We start from the raw sequence: 15,740 nt of genomic DNA on the forward strand, positions 1-15,740 counted from the left end.
TTAATCTCAGCACCTACTTAAATAGGACTAACTTGGCATTGACTAAACCTTAACTAGATTGATCCCACTAGTACTAAGAGATGTTTTATTAAGATTAGGTATGACAAGTATTATGACTATGTTGGACTCATGTCATGAGTCTTAATTTATGCTTAAATAAAGATATATCTTACAACTATTAGACTTAATTTGAGAAGGTTCCTCGAGTCTTGGTTGAAACTTGACTAGGCAAGCCTAACAATTGTTAGATTTAAGTTGATAAGAGTCTTCATGTACTCTAATCTTATTAAATTAGTGAGTCTTAGACTTTATCTCAAATGACATTTTAATGCTTAAATTAATAATAAAAAAAGTGCAAACTTAATGGAGTTTGAAGAGAATGAATGGTGAAGAATGTTTAAATAGAGTCTAGAGAATGACTGAGTCTATTATCTTATATTATTTTTATATAAACTAACCTTCAAATATCTAAAGTTAAGAGTAGAGTAAATGACATCAACTTATGATAAATCATCAAAATATGTGATATATAGAGAATTGTCACGTGATAGATGATTTGCAGAGAATTGTTGCACAACATGATATAGTTTATGCAATTCATAATATAAGTAAGTTCATAGCTTGTCATGATACAACACTTATTTTATTGTTGTTACTTGCATCGTTTAATTTGTTTATTCTAAACAAACAAATAGTATGGCGAAGGAGTGTAAGTCGACTAGGGATGAGATGAGATAACCTAAAAATATAAAATAAAATGATGGATTAATTAATGAGTAGTTAATTAAAGAACACAAATTAAATAATTTTTTTTTGAAAAATAGAAAATGATAAAGTTCGGTTTTATAATCCATTTTGATTATTTTAAATAAAAAAAATTAATTATTATAAAAAATATTTTTTTTTTATTTAAAAACGTAATAAAATAGCTGAGGTAAAACATAATATTTACATGAGTTGGATGCTACTTATATAAGAATTGAAATGGAGATGTTCCGGAAGAGTGAGTCATTCAACTTGTTCACCTTTTCTAATTTCTATGCACGTGTGTGTGTGTGTGTGTGTGTATATATATATATATATATATATATATGATGGTGTTGCCTTCCCATCAAATCATGAGGGTTATTATGCTGTCCTATCTCATCCCATCCTCCATTGGACTAAACCCCCCTGTCAATCACCATTAACCAATTTGCAAAGTTTCAAAGTCTCCCCCATTTCTGTGACTCCAATTTTACATTCAACGCTTGGAATATTCTTACTGGTAATTATTGTTATTTTTTTTGTATGGCAAACACTAGGGAATATCTCTCATGCTTACTCTCCCTTACATTTTGTTATTAAAAATTTAATATAAAATAATTACCTCTTGTTACTCTTAAATCCACCAAAAAGAAATCTTCTTGCTCCATGTCCTACATCTATACCTGCATACACACAAACATATATATATATATGTGTGTGTGTATGTACATGACATGCCAAAATTGGGAAGAACACAGTTGGGTTTTATTCCATGTCCAGCAAGCTGCACCAGCACCATCAGCCTGATATCACTTTATGAGTTCAGCAAGATTTCCTTTTTCCCCTCATTTGTCTTTTTCATCATTTTCACAAACCAGAGTAATCCATTTGAAAAAAAAACAAGTACTAAGAGACAATAACAAAACGTTTCTGTTCCATTCATAAATACATGGATTAATTTTGTAGAACAATTATTTGCTGCAACAGATTATATCAAGAAATGCAAAGCAGTAGCTAAAATGATCCCCTTAGGCAAATGATAACTATTTTCTCAGTTTTCTAGAAGAATTTAAGTCTGAATCTGATCTGATAAATTAATACTTCTAAAAAGGGTTTGTTCCATCCTCCTCGTATGGGATATGATCCTACAGAAAAGAAAAGCCTACGTGCAAATTCAGGCTTCTTAATTTGCCTACAATTGGGTCAAGCCCATATCAGAATAGGCCATGTTTGCAATTGACTGAAACTTGACCCATTTAGAAATTGGAAGAGGAGGAGGGAAGAAAGTGAATTATTTTTATTTTTTCTCATCTTCTCTCTTCGTCCGCAACTCAACACCTTTCTTTCTCCGACAATCAATGGAAGCCGGCAATTCTTCCATCCATTTCTCCTTTTTCTTGGACATTTAAACCGCTTTTTCATCTTCTTTTTTGCTTTTTTTTTTTCTAATTTTTTTCCTTATCATAATTTATCTCTTTCACAACAAAAACTGCAATACGAGTTCAAATTTTCAGAATCATGGCATATTCCCTTCTTCGAAATCGTAAAGCTTCGGCTTTGGTCCTTTCTCGTGTTCTTCAAGGTTCCCCTTTCATTTCCTCTATTTCATTTGCATTGAATATATTTTTGGTTTTTGTTTAATGTTTACACTTTAAAATTGGTTCTTCCCAGTTTTGTAAACAAGTCGGGGCGACTTAAAAGGATTTCCTTTTTTAATTGTTGATACTAGGCACTACAGCTTAGTTGAAATTGAACCTAGTTTTGATGGAACACTGAGTGATTCTATCGAGTTCAATTTGTAGTAAAAAGCTCTTTATCTGTTCTTTGGCTAAATTATTTATATATAATTTTTTTCACTGAATGTAAATCAAGTACAGGACAATTGTTTGTTTATACGATTAATTAATAGAGACATGAGAGGAATATGAATTGTAACTCAACTAACTCTGGGATAAATTTTTTTTAGAACAATTAGTTCCTGGGGAACTGCCTGGTTTAATTGAATTTTAAAAAAGAAAATTTCAATTTTCAAATTGTATTTTCTTTTTTTTTTTTTTTCATTTTCTTATTTCACGAGTAATTGGTGTTAGTTTCTCATAGCTGTTGCACATAAATGGAAAAAGAATGCTCTAATCTGTTGAACAAAGTAGAATTCTGATTTGATCAGTTACTTCTAACTTAAACAGGTTCTGTTTTTACTGCATTGTGTGCTATTAACAGTCTGTTTAGTTGATTTCTTACTTAGTTCCTGGTTCTAAATTAGTAAGTTGGAATTAAATTTCTCATGGACAAATATTTTCGAGGTGGGTTTGGGATAACTCAAAAGACAAAAATTCATCTTGTGGTAATGTACATCAAAACTAATATAACTAGTTGTTGACTAGGAATTGAATGTGAAATGAACTAAATTTAATGTAATATTTAAATGAAAAGTCCTTTATCTATGTGATGATCAGTGGTTATGGCGCATGCTAATGATGTCCAGCTATTTTTTCCTATGATCTACTCACACTCTCCTACAAATCTATCAGGGAATATCATTAACTTGATGAATTTGCAACTGGAGTTCAAAATTGGATATGCTGCCAGTGTCAATATCACAATAAGGAAATACAGCAGTGGCTGTGGCACCAGAAAGTTTGATTTTTTGGATCTGACGTAAGAGATATTTGGATGAGTATTATTAAAATTAGCTTTTACGTTGGATATGCAATCTTTTGGAATCCAAATATTATATATGGTTACAACATTATGAACCTGTTGGATTTAAGGATATAGCCTCTGCTTCATTATGGATTGAAGGATAATCTTACTGCCCTATTCTGTGGTTCATATTGGTTTCAAATTTTTTGCGTTATATGACTATTGTTTGTTTGCTGGTTGGATTTTCTCTCACAAGATTTTCTGTCTAATCTCATATTTGGTTCGCTATTTCTTGAGCTTGGAAAATTGTTTTCATTTTGAATGAATGGATTTAAATATAAGATTTTCTTCTCCTTTCTTTGTGTAGTTCCAACAAATTTCCTCCCTCCCAGCCAACTTTTTTCTTTTTTCAAGTTGATAGTTCTTGCTTTAGAGACAACGCATGAACTGCCTTCTTAATGTTTTCCTTGTAAAAGAATCCTATTTAATTGCAGTTGTCCTCATACGTGGTATCCAAATGCTCGGAGGAAGAATCGCAAGATTATATTGCATGTAGGTCCAACAAACAGTGGTAAAACACACAATGCTCTAAAGCAATTGGAATTAAGTACTTCAGGTATGCCATGAATTCTAATTGTATGACCACCTTCATAATTTGTTGATCTCATTTATTACATAAAAATAAGGAATGTGAGAAATCAAGCAATTCCTGCAATTAAACTCTTCCAAATTCAGTTTTGGTTTTGTCACCCTGCAGGTATATATTGTGGTCCATTGAGATTGTTGGCATGGGAAGTTGCAAAACGGTTGAACAAGGCAAAAGTTTCTTGTGATTTAATAACAGGTCAGGAGAGAGAACAAGTTGATGGTGCAAAGCACAAGGCGGTGACAGTTGAAATGGCTGATGTCATCTCCACTTATCATTGTGCAGTCATCGACGAGATCCAGGCAAGTGTCTTATTTCATAAAGTACATTACACCATTTTTTGTAAGTTTATAGGAACTACTGTCGTTTATTAAATGTGATTTTTATGTTTGGTAGAAATATGAAATTACTGATACCTTTGAAGTATTATCTCATTTATTACTACCTTGAAATGGAAATTTGCACTCTTTTCATAAGCTTAGCATAATTAAAATTTTAACCTGGTACTGAGCTTTCTGCAATGATTTGCCCAAAGCCATATAAATTTTATAGAAGCTAAAAATGATAACAGTGTGAAGTAGTTAATCTACTTGAGTTAGTCCTGGGGGTAAAAATTCGATAACTGGTCCAAACCATATTACTAAACTGTTCCGAGTTGATATTTTTGGTTTTAGTTTGAAATTTTAGAAAATCTCAGTTTATATTAGAATATTTAAACTTTAATTAAGATTCCCTTAATGTTAGGTTGTGTACTTGAATTCATTTTAAAAATTTAATATTGATTGATGAATTTTAATTTATAGATTATGAATGTTTAAAAAATATTTGATTTATTATTATAAATAAAATATGACAAAACTGATATATATTTGTTAAATTTAACTTTATTTTTTAATTAGTTTGATTTAGTTAGTTGATGGTTAACTGCAAAAAATGTGGTTCAATTGCAGTTTGGCATATGGTCAAACTACAAGGTTCAGTTTGTAGTTTTTGCAGAAAGAGTGGTTAACAAAACCATGCACACACCTAACTAGTGAATATATTTTTTTTTCTCTTCTTTCACTTGAGTTTTACAAGTTACAACTATAGGGCTGCAGAAAGAATTGCTTTTTCTCTTATTAAGATCTACGTCCCCCTTATTTTTTATTTGATTTTTGTAGGAGTGGAGTAGAAAATTTGCCTCATCAGCCTTTTGCTAGTCAATAACGCAAGATACCCTGAGAAGATGCATTGTCACTGATTTTTGCTCTCAAATATGTCTGTGGGTGGATCCTTAATCGGCTTGAAATAAACTACTGGCATTCCTGAAAATTTTTTAGTGTCCCCTTAAAAAATCATGCTTAGTCTCGTAGACCTGTGATTTTGTACTCCCAGGAGGAATTATCTGCATGAAGTTCAACTGGGGCTTGAGGCATCAATGATATGAATTCATTATCTTAGTCTTTTTTGTTTTGCAATTAGTTATTCATTTTGATGGAAAAACTTCATGCTCTAGCCTTAATCGTACTCATATTGTACAAAAGCGAACTGTTTAGGGTTTATAACAACATGCAAGAGGGGGAAACAAAAATGGTTGACTATTAGGACCCTTACCCTGTCTAGCTGTCGGCTGTTTCAATCTCCAGGCATGCTGGAGGTTACACACTCCCTTTTCCGCCATTGTAGCCTATAAATAGGCATGAGTTGAGATGAATAAAGGCATCGAATTAATCATTGCCTCCAAGTGAATGCTCTTTCTCTCTCTTGTTTGATTTTTCCTCTTCTTTCTCTTTGTTTTCCTTAGTTAGAGCCTTGAGTAAGGCTTTTTGATAAGATGGTATCATAGCCATCGGAGTGACCGAAATTATGCATTGGTTGCCTCATGCACTAGGTCCAAAGGAAAGGTTGTGGTGGCAGATCCCAAAAAAGTAGTGGTTGTTTGAAATCACAATAGAGGATGTTGACTAGTGCTTGATTGATTGTATGATGAAAGTTTGTGAGATGTAGTGGCAATTTGGAAAACAACTAAATGTGATTGTGGAGATGCTTTACGACAGGTCCCCCTTCAGTAACGCACCGAAACCCTCAGCATGTGATGCTTTTGGGAGAAGATGAATTCTTTCCTCTTAGCTTCTATGTGAGCAGGTTGAAAGGAGAACTTTCAACCCGGATAAAACAACAGGACTAAAACAGATCTGAGGCTTTGAACCGAATCGGTTCACTTGCTCCTTTGAACGGAACCAGTTCAGGTGGAAATTCCATTACTTGAAGGAGTTAAACCCTGCGCATGGATAAGGAGATGCAATCGGTATTTTTTGGTGTACAACATCCTCGATGAGTAAAAAGTGGAAGTGACATCCCTCTTCTTAGAAGTTGTAGATGTGTGGTACTAAAGGTAGTTGACAAAAAATAATGAGCTAGAGTGATAATATTTCATGGAGGAGTTTTGCCGAAGATTTGGAGGCTCTTCGAGAAAGAATTTTACAGAAGAATTTAATAAATTGACACAAACTAGAATTAATCTAGAATATGAAGAATGTTTCAGGCATTTGCGTGCCTTAATGAACATAGACAATTCCACTGTCTCGGATAAATTTTTTATCATCAATTTCAACAGTGGTCTCCAACTGATACTGCAACCAATGATAAGATTGCTCAGACCCCGCACACTTAACGAAGCCTTTGAGTAAGCTCTTTTTCAAGAGCAATCTATAATTGAAATGCCCAAAATTTTATATTTCACTGAAAAGATTTCCTACTCATTTGAACGTATGAGGATGATGACAATCCGTATCTCCAAATGTGCTTCCAAATACATGGGGTGAGAAACAGAGATTAAGAAATCAACGACATTATGCTACAAAAGTGGTGCGTGTTATATCCCAGGTTACTGTTGCCAAAATAAAATCATGATGGCAGTAGTGGAAGTCTTCAACCAAGAAGACATGGTGGAAAAAGTGCTCGACGAGGAGGCCATCGATGAAGAAGAAAATCCAATAGATATCTTATCCATATAGACAATAGGAGTCACTCCAGGCAGCATCCTTAAAATCAGAGGAACACTAGCCAGCCATGATGTGTTGGTCTTGTTGGACAGTGGAAATTTATACTCATTCTTGGATAAAGGTGTTGCCATAAGAATTAAAAGTCAAGTTGGCAGCAATAAACTACTTATGTTGATGGAAGCAAATGGATAACGAATTGCTAGCATTATTGAATGCCCAAAGGTTACTTGGATAATGTGAGGATACAAGTTTGATTACAACTTTCGTGTAATTCAACTTGGCGGTTATGACATGATACTGGGAGTTGACTGGATGAAACAATTTGGCTCCTTAATATTTGATTTTTTCCAAGCCACCATCAAGTTCCATTATAGCAACTAAGTCATAGTACTTTCAAGGGAGTGACACTAGTGGAAATCATCTACCAACATGAAAGAGACCACTTCCATGCAATGAGGAAAGCAAGAATATAGTATGGAAGGAGGGACCGTTTTTCTGGTCATGGAGATTGGCCTAGAAACCCGAGCCACTATAAACCACATGGGGACCTTAGAGTCCTTATTGGACTAATATAAGGATGTGTTCAAGGAGTCTCGAGGATTGCCTACACTTAAGGAATTCGACCATGCCATATCATTAATCAAAGAAGATGCAACATTTAACATATGTCCTTATAGGTACTCTTTCGTCTAGAAGAATGAAATATAAAAGCAGGTAGAGAAGATGCTACAGGAATCAATCACTCACCTAGTTTTAGTCCATTCTCATCACCAGTTTTGCTGGTAAAGAAAAGGATGGAATATGGAGATTTTATATAGATTACAAGAAACTCAACTCACTGACTATGAAAGATAAATTCTCTATTTCAGTTATTGATGATTTACTTGATGAGTTATATGGTGCTTCTATTTCTTCCAAGCTTGATCTTGGAGTAAGGTGTCACTAGATTCGTGTTAAGAAAGAAGATACTCACAAACAGGCCTTCAGTCACATTAGGGCCATTATTAATTCAAGATGAATCCTTTCAGTCTCACTAATACCCCAACCACTTTTCAGGTTCTCATGAATTATATCTTTAAAGATTTCCTTTGAAAATTTGTCATTGTCTTCTTCAATGACATCCTTATCTACAGTTTTAGCAGACAAAAGCACTTCGTTCAACTTGAAAAAATACTTAAGATATTGTGAAGAAACAAATTTTACGCAAAAAAAATCCAAATGCTACTTCCTACAAACTAAAGTAGAATATTTGAGACATGTTATCTCTCAACAAAGGGTACAAACAGAATCAAAATAAATTGAAGTCATGATCAATTGGTCATCTCCATAAACTCTCAAAGCTTGCAAGGGATTATAGGCTTAATAGGCTACTATCGCAAATTCATAAAGTAATACGAGATCATTGCTTAACCTCTTATAGACTTGTCGAAGAAAGGGGCATTCCAGTGGAACCCCACTACCAAACAAGCTTTCCAATAATTAAAAAGAGCAATAACTTCTAGCCCCATATTGGGACTCCCAAAATTTGGTGACCCATTCATCATAGTATATGTCAGACAAGGGAATCGGAGCAGTCTTGATACAAGAAGGTGAATCGATAGCCTTTATAAGTAAGGCCTTGAGTTTTAGAAACCAAACCAAATTCGTGGCTGTTTAATATGCGGTTTTCTAGTGGCGCTATTATTTGGAAGGAGTTTCATTCATCATTCGCATCGATTACTGCACCTCAAATATTTATTGGATCAGAAAGTGTCTTTGATGATCCAATAAAAAGACATTATGAAATTACTGGATTCAATTTCATCATTTAATATAAACAAGGTTTGACCAACGTAGTCCCGGATGCCTTGTGCATAAGTGAACATGAAGATTCCACTGCAAAGATTCTCTACACAGTCACTGTTACTACCCCTGCTTGGATGTGTGAGGTGTCCAAAAGCTACCCTAGTGACTCTTTCATGCAACAACTAATCACAGAGCTCATGATATCTTTGCAAAGCAAGCTGCCATTTCATATTTCTAACATACCCCTGTGATACGAAGGAAGACTGGTCATAGGCAACAATGAAGGACTACGACACCAAATCCTTTATCAATACAACAACTCATCCATAGGAGATCACTCAAGTATCGAGGCCGTTTATGAACGAGTCAAGCAACATTTCTGTTGGCCCAATATAAAGAAACAGATTACTTAGTAGGTATAACAATGTGACACTTAACAACATTGCTGAGTTGAAAAATTTTTCATTTTGGGATCTTACAACCACTACCCATACTGATGCGGAACCAAAGATCAACCAGCGTAATTAGGAACTCACATAATTTCATTCAAGACACCAAAGGAATTTGATCATATGAAAATCCTTCCAACTTAATCATCTATCAAGAATAATAGGAACTAAAATAATTAGAAAATGAAGAATTAAAAGAAGAATGAAAAAACGTCACAAGAAATTATTTTGATAAGTAGATCCACTCCTTACTCAATAAGAAGGATGAAGACACTTTTTTTGAATAACACTCACAATATTATTGATTTCAATCTTAAATCCTTATAATGAAACTTGATAACCTATTTATAAAATTGGTCATATGAATAAAATGATAATAAAAATTTTCTAATTAAAATTGTAATTGCATAAGAAATTAATTAAAAATAAAATATAAATTCCTAACTAGATGCAATTACATAGGAAATTAATTAAAATTAAAGTCTAAATTTCTAATTATGATAGATATAGTTTTCTCCCTTTTCTTGGTCAATTACTTTATTTTCTTACCCATTTTCATTATGTGCTTGAAGATAGTTGATAAAACCATTATACCCTTAGATTAATTGGCTGGGTAACTTATTTTCTTGGGTTTCTTTAGTGGATGTAGACCCATCTTCCTCATTAATCCAAGATTGGATAAAGAGTTGGAAAGCTTGTCGTAATCCTTGGGTCTAACTCCTTGTTATGGGCCCACTTGGCATGATAATTTCTCTTTCATGTGGCCCAAGATGATCCATGCTCACATTACATACATTCTCAAGTATGGACTCAAATATTAATTGATTTTATTGAAACAACTGCCAGATCCGAGAAGAAACACACTAGTATGGTGGTAGTGGATCGGTTCACTAAGCATAGATATTTCATTATTTTACACCATCCCTTTGCGGCTTAGGAATAGCTTGCCTTTATATAAAGACTATTCACAAGTTTCATGGAGTACCATAAGTCATAGTATCTGATATGGACACCTTATTCACTAGCCTTTTTTTGAAAGAACTAATGAGAGCAATAGGAACTAGTCTTGATTTTAGTATTGCCTATCACCCTCAAACAGATGGCTAGATAGAGCAACTCAATTAATGTCTAGAAATGCATCTCTGATGTGTGACCCATAGCCAGTCAAAAACACGGGTAAAATGGTTATCTGCTGTTTAAGTAGTGGTATAACATGGCCTACCATACAAGTCTCGATATGAATCCTTTCTAAGCACCCTACGGGTATATTCCTCCACATTTCTTATATTTTGTTAACCCGTTACTTGCTTCACTATCAGTTGAAAAAATACTTGGTGAATGAGAAAATACTAATTTGATGATCAAACAACAACACTTAAAGGCTCAATCTAGAACCAAACAGTATGCAGACAATCATTGAAGTGAACAAAGTTTTAAGACTCAAGAATAAGTACTCCTCAAACTTCAGTCATTCAAGTAAGTATCAATACGACAAGGTGGAGGCTCTAGACTATCATCCAGCTTCTATGGTCCCTCTCAGATAATACAGAAGGTTGGTGTGGTGGCTTACAAGCTTCAACTTCCCCCTTCATCCCGAATCCACCCAGTGTTCCACGTGTCATCACTCAAGAAGTACATCAAGGGGAGAGACATGGTGAAAGAAGACTTACTGATGATGCAGGAGAAAGTGTACTAAGTGTTCAACCTCAACAAATACTAGAACAGTAGTCATTCTACAAGGAACACTTCTTATAAAACAAGTTTTCATACAGTGGGAAGACACTCCACCAGAAGAATGTACTTTGAAAGATCATAAATATATCTAGTGACAATTTTCAAACTCAACCTTGGCTAGAATGTTGATGCTCAAGGGGAGGGTATTATAAGCCAACCACTGTGGGTTTATTATAGGAGGGTAAAATGGGAAAAGATAACACTGGGTAAAAAAGACAAATTGTACAACAGTAAGTTAGTCTTTTCCATTGTAACTACATGCAAGTAGGAGATTGGAGAAACAGAAATGGTCGACGATCAGGATCCTTACCCTATCTAGTTGTTGGCCATTCAAGTAGTTGCAGCTTCCAGGCGCACCTGGAGGTTACACGCTCCCTTTTCTGCCAGTGTAGTCTGTGAATAAGCATGATTTGAGTTGAATAAAGGCATCAAAAAGCATTACATCTAAGTGAATTCTCTTTCTCTCTTGTTGACTTTTCCTCTTCCTTCTCTCTGTTTTCATTAGGTTAGAGCCTTAAGTAAGGCGTTTGACATCGCATAACATTTTCTTATGATAGCATTACCAATCTTATTATGAAATCTAAAGAACGTTAATTTACGTTGTGAAACCCAGAATTAGATTTTGGTTTTATTTAAGTTATTATTTTGCTTCATGCTACCAATCCTTCTTATTAGTTGTAATATTTTTCTCCCATTCAGATGATAGGTTGTAAGACAAGGGGTTCTTCGTTTACCCGTGCTTTATTGGGAATTTCAGCTGATGAAATCCATCTTTGTGGAGATCCAGCTGCTGTTCCTCTTATTCAGGATATTCTGAAAGAGACTGGGGATGATGTCCAGGTATGTAATTGTTTGTAGTGGAACCTGCTCTTCGTATTTTAGCCTAAAAGATGAGTGTCTTTGCAACTTTATTTTCCGAGTGGATCAGATCTTATTGTTCCATTCTTTGGAAGAATACATAATTACATATGAGTGTTATTTTTGGTGCTGATTGTGGCTTATTTTTGGTCTGTCTATCTGCATTTCATTGTGATATAAACCATTCTGTATTTTCTGGAATCTCAGGTTCATTCGTATGACAGACTTTCACCCCTAGTTCCATTGAAAGTTCCTCTTGGATCCTTTTCTAATATAAAGACCGGGGACTGCATTGTAACCTTTTCACGTCATGAGATATATAAATTCAAAGTAAGTGATTGCTTTCATCTTCTTTCTCATTTTCCTATTTTTATTATTCTCTTTTTCTCCTTCCCGCTTTCTATAGTTATGTTTTGTATTATAATTCTTTTTTGTATCATAATATCCCTATGGTGAAGATATATACATGTTCAGAAGCCAGAACCGTCTCTAATTTATGCAAAACATAATATATTGTGCTGGTTCAAATATTCTACTTTTATAGAATTCCTATATCTTATTTGATATTTACAAGTTAGCCATAATTTACATATTTAATTCATAATTGAATCGATTCTATTTATCTCTTCAATCCTCACTTATTGAGGAAAAAATTACAAAATTGCATGACTTGAATTGGACATCATATTGGTTTCTAATTAGAATTTAGTTTCTTTAAAATTTCAATCTACATGGTATCATCTTATTTGATGAAATTGAAATTTGAATAAAACTCAACCTAAAAGATTTTCGAGTTTTGGAATCTCTTTTTTGTCTTTGTTCACCTGCTTGTATGTGCACTCTGCCTTCATGGGGGTAAAAAAATAATGTTTAGGGTTCTATTATCAATATTGTGAATTAGAAAGTTTGTCATAGAGAATACAGGCTTTTTTATTAAAGGAATTTCTTTATCTAACTCTTGATTTTTTTCTTACGGATTCTGTTAATATAGCATGCCTCCGATCCAATTTTTTTTGGTTCTAGACTAACTTGCCTTGGTGCATTTGCATCTTCTGTTTTCACTAGAAACATATTGAAAGTGCGGGCAAGCATCTCTGTTCTGTAGTTTATGGTTCATTGCCACCAGAGACTCGGACAAGACAGGTGTGAGTTCCTCTTTTGAACACTGGTTAACCTGCAAATATCTTCTCTGCCCTGTTTTTCCTGGTAGTTTGACAGGTTCTTTTATTTCACTTGCTTTCAATAATTTTGTGATTGTTGAGTGGCAGTTGGTAAAGTATGAATTTATGATTTTTTTGGATCTCTTTTTAAAATCTTCAATTCAAGCTTTCTTTAATTCAATTATTTAGTTTCTGTTAATATGTTTTTTAGGACTGCAGGCAACAAGGTTTAATGATGCAAGCAGTGAGTTTGATGTTCTTGTGGCCAGTGATGCAATTGGAATGGGTCTTAATCTGAACATTTCGAGAATTATATTTTCAACACTCAAAAAATTTGACGGCTTTGAGATGCGCAACCTAACGGTACCAGAGATCAAACAAATTGCAGGTGCCTTCTTATAAATGTAGCCTGAGAATTTGGTTTAAGTGCATATATTGGTTTCTTTTATTTCAAATTGGCTCTATATTTTTGTTGAATTTTGAGAGAATGATTTAGATTATGTAAAGGCTAAACAAGGAGACTGATTTTAAGACTTCTTTAAGGGTAGGGATAATAATGGGTTGGGTTCGGTGCAAGTTTCGTAAAATCCGAACCTGACCGGTAATTAGATTATATAAAATCTGAATCAACCCCAAACTTGGAGTGGATTTAAAATATAATTTTTGTTCTTTGCTATATGTTTTGCGGGTTAAACCTTCCTGGCCTGCCCTGCCCTGGCCAGCCCCTTCCTCCAGCACAAGACTCTACCCAAAAGTTTAGGTTATATATATATATATATATATATATATGTGTGTGTGTGTGTACAAAAACCAAAACCCAAAAGCTTTTGAGTTTCAGCTTATATAAATACATAGATATATATACTTTTGTATAGTTAATTATTTAAGAACTTTTGGTTTTTTTTTTTTATTTACTTTTTAACCCTTTCAGTTAAAGTTATAATCTATATAAAAGTTTTTATTACATTAAGCTTGGAATTGATAATTTTTAGGTAAAAATATTTGACATTTCTGTCTAGTATTTTCTCTATGTTTGTTCTTCATGTCTGTCTAATATATCCTGCTCTTTCTCTGAAGTTTTCATCTTTATCTCCTTTGCTTTCTTCCTATATATTCTTCTATTATCTTACCCACATTTTCTTCTATTTCTGTAAATTATAGGATAATTTTGGGTGTACTATTAGTAATTCTACATTAATAGGCATTTTGGGTATACCATTTTTCTGCAAACTACTTGTCTTTAAAAAGAAAAAAACAAAAAAAACATAGGTCACACCCTAATCGTCACTACTGCTTCATCTTTCAACTTCATTCCACCATTGAGTCATAACCACCATAGAAGCAAAACAGAGACCTTCAAAAGTCATCTTGCGGGAGCCTCGTTGTCTGTTGTGATCAGAAACTCTCATATGCATTGCGCTAAGCCCTCCCGTCACAGCTGCTTTAGTTTCTATGATTGTCAATCAAATCATCATCATTCAACTCCATAGCTGGGAAAAAGGAGCCGCTTATCTACCTCCCGCTGAAAGCTTATTATGTAATGGTTACTGTAAAACCACATGTTAATTGCATGCACCAACTTCTACGAGTGAAATTGGCCTAGTTGAGCCATTGAGCCATTTGAGCTGAGCTATTCTTATTCAGGTGGGTCGAGTCAAATCTTGAGCATCTAAGTAAATAAGCTTTTGAGATTGGAATTTCTATGTAAGGTACTTGTTAAATATGATATTTTATTTTATTATTTAATTAGTTGGGTATTATGTAATCAGAATTTTAATAGAATAGTAATATCATATAATTAGTATTCTAATAGAATAGTTATTTCTTAATTAGTAGATTAAGAATTCTTTAAATATCCCAGATATAACAATTTAGAGGATGAGAAATAAAATTATTATTTTTTCTCTAAAAATCTATATGATATTAGAGACGAATAAAACTATTTTAAAGTTTTAATTTTGAGATTTCCTTAAAATTCTAAAATAACACAATAGTTTAAGTTGCTACCCACTTATCAAAATCTACTCTTATCATCACCCCAAACGGTGTCATATACTGATCAGCGGCCTTAATCCAACGTCGTTGGCCGTCAGCAGCTGCAGCAAAGGAGGAAGCCGAATCTATGAATGTGCCGCTCGGGGAACAACCAAACCTACGCCCAACCATGACACCAGAAGGTTGTGCGACGGGCAGAAGATCGAGCAACGTTCAGAAGAAGATCTGCACGGCCAGAAGTGGAGGAGCTGTAATGTTTTTGGCTCTGCGCGCGAAGAGACAACCAGAGAAGAGGAATCAGAGACGGATCTGCAATGTCTGTCCTCGTTTGTGCACAAAACCAAAGCCGAAGAAGACGAACCAGCGTGGCGGCGGCCAGATTGCGAGAAGCTCGATCCGGGGCGTTTATGGGTGATCGGCTCGATCTCCTAGATCTGTGCTAGATTTAGAGTCGTTAGCGTTTTCTGTAGTGTTTCGGTGATTTCCAGTGGGGACGTGTGGCGGCCAGTGGCGGTGTGTGGAAGTTTCGGCGGAGGCGCGTGGTGGTCCGGTTGAGGTGCGTGAGACTTTGGTGGTTTCGCAGAGTGGGGTTTTCGATATTGGCACATTCCGGTTTTCAGTGGTGGCGCGTGGTTGTTCGATGACTGGGCGTTCATCGGCCTATGGCGGCTCTTGAGAGCTCATAAAATATTTTGTTGGTGTCTGAGCCGTTTTAGAGTCGAGCCCAGGCTGTTTTAGA

The 15,740-nt window shown here is 34.6% G+C and overlaps 1 protein-coding gene across 2 annotated transcripts in view; it reads left to right on the forward strand.

Moving 5' to 3' along the window:
* The first annotated feature begins 2,022 nt into the window (after positions 1-2,022).
* ATSUV3 (ATP-dependent RNA helicase) overlaps positions 2,023-15,740 on the forward strand; it is a 31,333-nt gene continuing 17,615 nt past the window's right edge. The window contains exons 1-8 of one of the 2 annotated variants that reach the window (XR_015817599.1): positions 2,023-2,329; positions 3,279-3,405; positions 3,885-4,006; positions 4,148-4,338; positions 11,688-11,828; positions 12,054-12,176; positions 12,912-12,989; positions 13,226-13,394. Coding sequence is in view for 1 of the 2 variants with exons in the window: in XM_088215155.1 (XP_088071281.1) it covers positions 2,266-2,329; positions 3,279-3,405; positions 3,885-4,006; positions 4,148-4,338; positions 11,688-11,828; positions 12,054-12,176; positions 12,912-12,989; positions 13,226-13,394 (1,015 nt within the window). In the remaining variant the exon portion in view is untranslated. The remainder of the gene's footprint in view (positions 2,330-3,278; positions 3,406-3,884; positions 4,007-4,147; positions 4,339-11,687; positions 11,829-12,053; positions 12,177-12,911; positions 12,990-13,225; positions 13,395-15,740) is intronic. The other variant, XM_088215155.1, reaches the window with a different exon arrangement.

This window comes from Carica papaya, chromosome 3 (genome assembly GCF_054855325.1).
Source record: "Carica papaya isolate Zhongbai chromosome 3, ASM5485532v1, whole genome shotgun sequence".
In the NCBI taxonomy this organism is placed as follows: domain Eukaryota; kingdom Viridiplantae; phylum Streptophyta; class Magnoliopsida; order Brassicales; family Caricaceae; genus Carica; species Carica papaya.